At 42.0% G+C, this 10,000-nt stretch overlaps 1 protein-coding gene across 1 annotated transcript in view; it reads left to right on the forward strand.

Moving 5' to 3' along the window:
• The window catches only part of LOC123505195 (mucin-5AC-like), a 67,440-nt gene that overhangs the window by 31,860 nt on the left and 25,580 nt on the right, over positions 1 to 10,000 (forward strand). The window contains exons 3-8 of the mRNA XM_045256361.1: positions 314 to 460; positions 2,154 to 2,285; positions 4,309 to 4,446; positions 5,541 to 5,619; positions 7,211 to 7,351; positions 9,627 to 9,773. Of these exons, the coding sequence (XP_045112296.1) occupies positions 314 to 460; positions 2,154 to 2,285; positions 4,309 to 4,446; positions 5,541 to 5,619; positions 7,211 to 7,351; positions 9,627 to 9,773 (784 nt within the window). The remainder of the gene's footprint in view (positions 1 to 313; positions 461 to 2,153; positions 2,286 to 4,308; positions 4,447 to 5,540; positions 5,620 to 7,210; positions 7,352 to 9,626; positions 9,774 to 10,000) is intronic.

Genomic DNA, 10,000 nt, shown 5'->3' on the forward strand with positions numbered 1-10,000 from the left:
CTTTCACCTGGTCTCCCTCCTCTTCCTTTCAATCATTCTCTTCTCCAACCTTTCACTTCCTCCATCCCTCACTCACCTTCTGTCCCTTCCCTTCCTTTCAATCACTTCCTCTTCCATTCTTTCTCTCCCTCCATTGCTCAATTCATCTGGTCTCCCTCTCCTTCCTTTCAATCATTCTTTCCTCCATTCTTTCTCTCCCTCCATCCCTCACTCACACTTTCTCTCCCTCCATTGCTCACACACCTTCCATCCCTCCCCATCCTTTTGATCACTCCCTCCATCGCTCACTCACCTGGTCTCCCTCCTCCAACAGAACGGTGGTGCCGTGGAGATACTTCCGAGATACCCTGAGTGAGGTGCACCCCATTGGCCCAGGCTTGGAGGCTATGGCACTCAAGTCCACCATAGACCTTACCTGTAACGACTACATCTCCAACTTTGAGTTCGATGTGTTCACCAGGTAAGAGGAGGGGTGGCTGTGACCTGGCTGTGTGGTGTGGGTGAGGCTCTGCTTGTGGAATGTGTGACCAGATGTTAAAAAGTGGGATAGAAGTGAGTTGAGGAGGCTCTGCATGTGGAATGTGTGGCCAGATGTCAAAAAAGTGGAGTAGAAATGAGTTGTGGGCTGGATGTTAAGAGTGTAATAAGAATGAGTTTACGCATATATCTATTGTCTCATCAAGAGGGATATGAGTGAAAAGAGACTGGACATCATTGCTAACCATAAAGCACAAGTCTGGTATTCTGTAATTTGAGGATTGAAAGTTCTTGGCAATTTTTTACCATGAAGTTATCAGCAGTGTATGGCCTGAGAATGGGAACCAAGAATTTAGCAAGTTTGTGTGAGGCAGTATTAGACACAGCAATGATAGGTCTAAGTGGAACAGAGTGCTTGTGTACTTTAGGATGTGTGATGTGACAAGGCTGGGAAAGCTGAAGAAGCTGTACTAATTATTGTTTTGGCTGTCTGGTGGTCACATAGCCAGCCCTTGAAAAAATAGAAGAAAGAAAAAAATATATGAGTGTGTGTGTACTGTAGGATGCGTGATGTGACAAGGCTGGGAAGGTGAAAAAGCTGTACTAATTGTTTTGGTTGTCTGGTGATCACATAGCCAGCCCTTGAAAAATAGGAAAAAAAAGGAGAAAAGAAAAAAAATAAATGAACGGAAAAAAAATATGACCAACTGAAAAACAAAACAAAACATGAACCACTTAAATATATCGGTTCACAGTCTCACAGTTTACATCCAATAGCTTTAAGTGAATGGGGCTGCACATTAAGAGACTCATTCATCATCTTCATTGTGTCCCTGACCTGAACTGGGGCTCTTTCTATTGTGAGCTAAGGATGCTAACCACTACACTACCCAGTCTTGTGTGTGTGTGTGTGTGTGTGTGTGTGTGTGGGAAGGATGTGGCATAACTACAGTGAATGGAATGAAGTGTGGAGTGGTGCAGTGGATGAAAAGAAACAGAGTAAGGTTATTCAGCTGCTTTAAGATAACAGGAAGTGGTGAGTTTGTCAAGTAAGTGCATGTGTGAAGGTTGGACAAGGAGAGGAAAACATTGATAAGTCTTAAAGGAAACACTGAACCACTATTTAGCACCTGATCATCTCTCTCTCTCTCTCTCTCTCTCTCTCTCTCTCTCTCTCTCTCTCTCTCTCTCTCTCTCTCTCTCTCTCTCTCTCTCTCTCTCTCTCTCTCTCTCTCTCTCTCTCTCTCTCTCTCTCTCTCTCTCTCATCCATCATTAGCCTCTCAATCTTCCCTCCTATCCCATCCTTACCCTCTTCCTTCCTGTCCACCTTACCTTACTTTCACAGACCATTAATGTTCTCTCCCTCATTTTTAGCCACCCTTCCTTATCTAACTCTCACTGACCTCCCTTCTTTCCATCTTTAAACCCACCACTCATCCCTATCCCCACTGACCATTACCATTCTGTCCCTCTTAACCTAACCTTCCTTGTCCTTGTCGTTCACCTCACTGACCATCACCAATCTCCTTTTTTAATCCACCATTCCTTGTTGTTACCCTCACTAATTACCATTACCTCCCTCTCTTTTTAAACCCACCACTTCTTGTCTTCCTTCACTAAACTGACTACCATCACCATTCTCTCTTTAATATACCCTTCCTCTTCTACCCCGCAGATTATTCCAGCCTTGGCCGACGTTGCTTAGAAACTGGCAGATCCTCGCTGTCACCCACCCTGGCTATGTGGCGTTTCTCACATACGATGAGGTCAAAGCCAGATTACAAAAGTACATCAATAAGCCAGGAAGGTAAGCCAAGTACTGACCAGAGGGTTGAGAGGGTTTGGCTTCACTGAGAGAGCTGAGGTGATAGAGGTGAAAGATTGAGTCAAGAGAGATAGATATTGAAGTGCCAAAAAAGAATGATAGTTTTACAGATTAAGATGAAGTAGAGAGAGAGAGAGAGAGAGAGAGAGAGAGAAGATATTTATTAAGTGCCTAGAATAATGATAGTTTTACAGATTAAGAGGATAAATTTTCCATATAGATTAAAAAAAAAAGAACTTAATAAGGAGGACAATATAAGACTTAGCAAATTGAAGGACATTGCAAAAAAAAAAGGAGGAAATTGTATTAGAGGGGAAATAGGTGAAAGGAGTGTAGATAAAAAGAATGGGGGCATATAGAGAATTGAGGATATGGTGTGCTGGAGATGTAGAGGAAGTGAAAGAGCTTGATGATGTGGCTGAAGTGTGGTAGAAATTGTTTGGAGAGGAAGAAATGAATGTGTGTCCTGTGATAGTGAAGGAAGGTGAAATATAACACATGGAGAGAGAGAGAGAGAATTTTATTAATGTGGAAATATAATTGATTAGAAAATAGGATGAGAGAAACACACACACACACACACACACACACACACACACACACACACACACACACACACACACACACACACACACACACACATTACCAAGAGTATTAAATCCATAAGACAAACAAGAAGATTGTAACAACATTTAGAGATTGTAGGTAGATAACATTTTGACAAGAGAGAGAGAGAGAGAGAGAGATAGGAAAGCTAAGTAGGTGAGAGTCCTGAGATAAGAATGTGACAGATAAGAGTGATAAGGAAGGTGACATGAGGTGAGGTGAGGTGAGGTGAGGGAGCTTGATGAATGAGATGAATGAGATTGGTACAGATTAAGAGTGAGATTAGTGTGGATTTGTGGTGAGAAGTTATGAGTGACAGTGTCAGGAATAGTGATGAAGTGATGGAGAGGTGATGGTTAGTGGAAGAAAAGAAATAGTAATGAGGTGATGAATAGTGAATAAAGTGAGAAATAGCAAAGTGATAGTGAAGGATAGTGAAGTGATGAAGGGGGGTGACAGTGTGGCAGATACAGAAAAAACAAAATAAACACTCAAAATTAGACAAAACATCCATTCACAATAACCATGAATATTCCAGCAATGTACCCTATCAAAGGATAATCTTGTGTGTCCTTATGAAGAGCAAAAACAACATTAGGAAACAAAGCAAGTGTGAAAAAAAAAAAACTTGAAACCACAACAAGACATCCATTCACAGTAACCATAAGTATTCCAGCACCTTATCCTATCCAAATATAACCTTGTGTGTCCTTATGAAGAGAGGAAAAAAAAATAATAGTAAATAAATAAAATGAATAGTTAAGTAAAGGAACAGTATGACAGAGAAAAAAACAAAACACACACTCGAACCACAACAAAACATCCATTCCCAGTAACCAGAGATATTCCAGTATTCTACTCCATCCAAAATTAACCTTGTGCATCTAATAGTAATGCGACAGACAGGAAAAAACAAAGCACACACTCAGGACCACAACAAAACATCCAGTCGCAGTAACGATAGATATTCCAGCAACCAACCCCATCAAAAAATAACCTTGTGTGTCTTCTGAAAAGCAAAAAGCAACAGTAAAGCAACAAGTAACAGATATAGAAAAAAAAGCAAAACATACCCTTAATCCCTTCAGTACTGAGACACATTTTTACCTTGAGATTTGTGTACAATTACAATTAGACCATTTTATTGACATTAGGAAGGGTCTGTGGAGGTCAGAAGATTAATGGCTACAGTCTCTGCTATTTTAATCATCCCACATGAGTTTCTGAAGCTGTATAAAATCACCAAATAGTAAGCAGAGTGAATATGGAGACACGTCATAGTACTGAAGGGGTTAAAACTACAAAAAATTATTCATGAACAGTAACCATAGACATTCCACCATCTTACCTTATAATACCCCATGAAATAATAACCATGTGCATCTGTGTGTCATTGCAGCTACGTGTTCCGGTTGTCGTGTACGCGGTTGGGACAGTGGGCCATCGGGTATGTGACCAGCGACGGCAGCATCCTACAGACCATTCCTCAGAACAAATCTCTCTGTCAGGCGCTGCTCGACGGCCACAGAGAAGGATTGTGAGTGTGGATAGGATGATGTGCTGTGCTGGAGGAGTGTGGTGTGGGTTGGTTGGTTGGTTGGCTGGTTGGTATGTGAATGGAGTGTGATGTGTATGTGGGTGTGGTGTGTGTCGAGACAATGTTGAATAGTGTATGGTGTGTGTTGAGGTAGTGTTGGTGTGTGTTGCTGTGTGTTTGTGTTTAGACAGTGTTGAATATAATATGGTGTGTGTGTTTGTGTTAAGACAGTTTGCTGTATATGTGTGTGTGTGTGTGTGTGTGTGTGTGTGTGTGTGTGTGTGTGTGTGTGTGTGTGTGTGTGTGTGTGTGTGTGTGTGTGTGTGTGTGTGTGTGTGTGTGTGTGTGTGTGTGTGTGTGTGAAGATAGTTTGCTGTATAGAGTATGGTGTGTGTGTGTGTTGGTGTGGTGTGTGTTGAGGTAGTGCTGATGTATGTTGAGACAGTGTATTGAATAGAGTATGGTGTGTGTGTTGATATATGTTGAGGCAGTGTTGGTGTGTGTGTGTGTGTGTGTGTGGTGTGTGTGAGTGAAGACAGTCTGCTGAATGTATTGTCGGTGTGGGTGTTTAGGGGATTGGGGTTGAGGTGTATGGCAGTGTTATGTTGAATATGCAGTGCTTTGGGTGTGGAAAGTATGTAGGAGGCAGTGGTGGGATTGTGGTGTGTGATGTGATGGTGTGCTAGCATGACCAAATGGGGTGTTGTGTGATGTGTGAGGAAGTTTGTTTGTATCACTGTGGTGTGTAGTGATGCCATGAAAAAACAGGATGTGTGTGTGTCTGTGTTTGTTAGTCTACTATTTGTTGTTAATTTTTTCATACTCTTTAAAGTTACAAACACCATCATCACCACTTTCAGGAAATTCACTTATTGGCAAAATGTTAAGGTGTATAGCAGTGGAAGTGTCAGTTGTAAGTAGCTTTCTATCAAGAGCCATGACATTACCGTACATCTTCCATAAGGACAATAGGTAGCAGAGTATGCCATGGAAGCACCAGCACCATCACCTGACATCAACACTCATTACAGATCACTGGCATTGAGGGGGACAGTTTCCTTTAGTGTAGTGACGTCTTTGTTCTCTCTTTGCAGTTATTTATACCCAGACGGGAGAAACCTCAATCCAGACCTCACTTGGGTAGCACAAGCCACACCAGAGGACCACATTAAGGTGAGCATGCCACAAACTCTGTCTTTGTAGTGCTGTAGCAAATGTAGACCAGTAGAAGTCACTGTGTAGACAACGGCATGCTTTGACAGTGAATAAGACACATGTTTTGTATAGAAAATTAACTCGTAAACTTAAATATCAAAGAATTAGAGGGGAAAAAAAAATGCTGTCTTATAAACTGTGAAATGCAGTAGTCATATGTTGTAGTATATGGACAGATAACAATGAATAGGAAGAATAGAGATTAGGAGAATGATTTAGAAGAATGTGAGTAAAGGACATAATTTTTTATGAATATAACAAGCAGGTTTAAATGGAAGGATTAAGACATGCTGTATAGACGTAGCAAGAAAGATATGAGGCACTGCATGATTCAGGACACAGCTAGTAACAATCTGTGAAGGAAGGAAGGAATATACAACAATGAATAGGAGGAATAGAGATTAGGGGAATAATGTAGAATAGTGAGAAAAGAACATCATTTTTCACTCAATATAACAAGCAGGTCTAAATGGAAGGACGAAGACATGCTGGAGAGATGTAGCAGGAATGAGATGAGGCACTGCATGACTCAGGACACAGCCAGTAACAATTTGTGAAGGAAGGAAGGAAGGGTTGTGAAGTGGGATGGGTTGTACCAAGGTGTGATGTGTGGAGAGGTGTCAGTGGAGAAGTGCTGTGACTGGAAGGACTCTGCAGATCAGTGGATGATTGAGAGAAATATTAATGTGTGACCTGTAGACTAGATCAGAGGATAACACACAGAAATACTTATGTAGGAAATAGGTAAATATTTATGTAGAAAATGTCATATATGAGAGTGATGTAAATAGTGAATTAGTTGAAAATATTGTGTTTTAATGAAGGATGTGGCCACTGGTGAATTGCAGACAAGGGAAAGCTGGACCCAACTCAGAAATGCATGTGAAAAGTAAAATGAAATGATGTGTTAGTGTCTGTGATTAAAACAGTGAATGAATGTACTGGAACAGAGATATGAGAGATAGGATTGCCTGTACACCTTGTTAGAAATAGAGAGGATTACTAACACTACTTTGGTACGCTGGAATGCCAGAATTTTAAACCACTCCGTCACAACCACCCCACTGTAAAAGATCAGAGGCAGGGCACTTGATTGGCACCTGATTGGCACCTGATTGGCTGGTGAATGCATGACTTACCTGGTGTAGGTTAAGTGATTCACTCCTGTCCTCTCTATATTTCCATTTCTGCCTTGAGACTTGCTCAGTACAGTGTAGTAAGCATTGGTTCTCTCTTCCTTAGAGGGCTGGAAGTGTGTGTGTGTGTGTGTGTGTGTGTGTGTGTGTGTGTGTGTGTGTGTGTGTCTTTGTCTCTTTGTCTCTTTGCTAGCCTCACTTCAAGGAGGATTCGAGTCTATCACAGAGAGAGAGAGAGAGAGAGAGAGAGAGAGAGAGAGAGAGAGAGAGAGAGAGAGAGAGAGAGAGAGAGAGAGAGAGAGAGAGACCTTCACTTGTGGACTAACATCTTCTAAGCTAACTCCTTCTAGACTAACCCCTCCTTCCCCCTCCACTCCACCCATTCCTATTCCCATTCCCATTCCTCCCCACAGGTAACCCAGGAGCAGTATGAGCTTTACTGTGAAATGGGATCCACATTCCAGCTGTGCAAAATCTGTGCCGAAAACGACAAGGACATCAGAATAGAACCGTGCGGACACCTGCTGTGCACGCCTTGCCTAACGCTGTGGCAGGTGAGTCGAGGCCCCCACTGGTGCTCACTAGTGCTGCCTGGTGCTGGTGTGTCTCTCAGTGGTGCTTTCCAATACTTATCTATGTCTCCAAGTGATGCTGTGGTCTGCTATTGTGTGTCTTAATGGTGCTTTCCAGTACCTGTGTCTCCAACTGGTGCTGTCTTGTGCTCATGTGTCTCTTAATGGTGCTGTCTGATACTTACCTATGTCTCCTTAGTGCTGCCTGGTGCTTATGTGTCTTTTACTGGTGCTGTCCAATACTTTATCAGTGTGTTGGAATTTCTTAGATACATTTTACAATTTTTCTTTACCAATTCTGTTCCCCCCTTGTCTTCCCCCCCTTTTTTTTCTGAAGTTTCTCAGTAAATTTGTTTGTCCTTTGTATTTATTGTTGTTGCTATTGTTATTATTGGTATTTTCTTTCTTTTGCAGTGATCATCAGTGATTTCTTAACCTCACACCCATAGTTTTTTTTTTCTCTTTTCCAGATTTTCCAATGTTCTGTAATTTTCTTTAGTGGCAGAGCAGAGAAGAGCATCAATGTTTGCTTTCAGGCAGAGGTTACGCCAAGAGATTGTTTTTCCTAATGCCTTACTCATCTTGATGGTAAAATACAGAAGTCCACTTGATGATTTTAAGAATACAGGGAAGTAATGGGCTTGCAGGAGGCTGGCTCACCTTCACTTGGCACCACCTCACAACTGGAACTACTCCTTGTCTCATTGTGGTTTCATTATCATTGTCCTGAACCTTCAATTCCATTACTTTTTTTATACAAGAGGGGAAGCTGGCCAAGAAAAAAAAAAAAAATGCCCCCCCCAAAAAAATAAATAAATTACCTTCCCCCAAAAAAAAAAAAATAAATAAAAAAAAAAATAAAGAAAAAAAAAGGCCCTGCTGAACCTTCTAAAGCTTTCAGGAGTTTATTTGATGTTTTCAGCTTGTAGAATAGAGTGTGTAGTGAGGTGCCCTGCAAGCCTACACAGCCTACACAGTCGTGGCTGGCAGGGACCAACTTGCTGCTTGCTCTAAATTTTGCTTTCATTATTTGTCTTGATCTAAATTTTACTGGTCTGGTCTTTATTTAATTAAGTTTTGCAAGTTGTGTGTAGATTAGAGGAATCCAGAGTGAGGCAAGACACAGAGCACAAAGTTAGTGTGATAGGTTGCAGTGAAAGTTAGTGTTAGTGTGAGCAGGTGTCTAATGTTTGCCCTAGCTGGTGTGTCAGGCTTGGTGCTGAGTGTGGGTGGTTAGGTTTCCCTGGGGTTGATAAGTGACCATCCTCCTCAGTCAACATAGCATTGTGTTTCCATTCAGCTGTCCCAAGCTTTGCATCATGTATTGAGCACTTAGCATGTCCAGGCTGAGATTATGCAAGATATTAGAATGAGAGGATAACTGTAGTGTGAGTTTCAGTGCACCTTCATTTATACTGGAGCATTCTCCCACTCAAACAATATAACTTGAGTGAAGCTTTAGATTTATGTTCTCTAATGTCAAATTACAAGGTACATTTGAAATTTTTATATTTCAAATTATTGTATTTCAAATATTAACACTTTAGGTACTCAGTCTGTCTGTCTGTCTGTCTGTCTATCTATCTATCTATCTATCTATCTATCTATCTATCTATCTATCTATCTATCTATCTATCTATCTATCTTTCTTTCTGTAATGCCTCATACAGTTGGATGGATCATTTGGTACAAATGATAAAAGAAAGATGAAAGTTGATGAACTGTTGTCCATTTCTTACCTGTTGTATTAATTTTCAGTGAATTGGTGAAATGTAGATTCATATTAAGTCCCATTGCTCCAGCACACAGCTATTTACCCTTCCAACCTTCAACCTTTCCATATTATAATTTTTTCCCTCCAGGAAGGAGACCATGTGACCATGTGTCACCTCTTGGCACATCTCTATTGGCTTGTCTTCAAGAGTCTGTAACATTTTCCACCCACAGCACTGACCTCTTCCTGCCATCAATGAGTTATGCTCCTTAGAAATTGTAAATTGAAAATTCATGAATCATGATGAGTTGTGTCTTTTAACTTCACAATTTAGTATTTTCCAATTCTTTATGATGAGAAATTTTAGACTTGTTCTCAAGTGAAAATAATACATTTGTAAATCAGGACCAAGGACAAAATCCTTAAATTGAATGTTGATAAATTGTGATGTGCATACACTCCCGGGTCACCCTCCCCCCTCCCACCACTGCACTGCCATCCCCATGGTAACCTGAGTCCCTGTGCTCCTCTCCTACCCATCAGGACTCGGAGGGCCAGGGGTGTCCCTTCTGCCGGGCTGAGATCCGAGGCACCGAGACCATCGTGGTGGACCCCTTCGACCCACACAAGCAGCACCGCACACAGTCCCTCTCCAGCGGCCAGTTGATCGATATGGAGGAGGAGGATGAGGTACTGATGGAGTGATACCACCACCACCACCACCACCACTACCACCACCACCACCACCACCACCATCCCTCTTCATCTCATCCCCCTGCCCCAGCCCCACCTAGCCTGCCCATGTCCACCTTGTGCCCGCTCGCTCCTAGCTCGTCCTGTGCCCCGCCCCCTGCACGCTGCCCAGGGGGTGTGTGGCGTAGGGCATGGCTGCCGTGTTGCTGTGCCCATGCCTCTCT

This window comes from Portunus trituberculatus, chromosome 17, assembly GCF_017591435.1.
Source record: "Portunus trituberculatus isolate SZX2019 chromosome 17, ASM1759143v1, whole genome shotgun sequence".
Classification (NCBI taxonomy): domain Eukaryota; kingdom Metazoa; phylum Arthropoda; class Malacostraca; order Decapoda; family Portunidae; genus Portunus; species Portunus trituberculatus.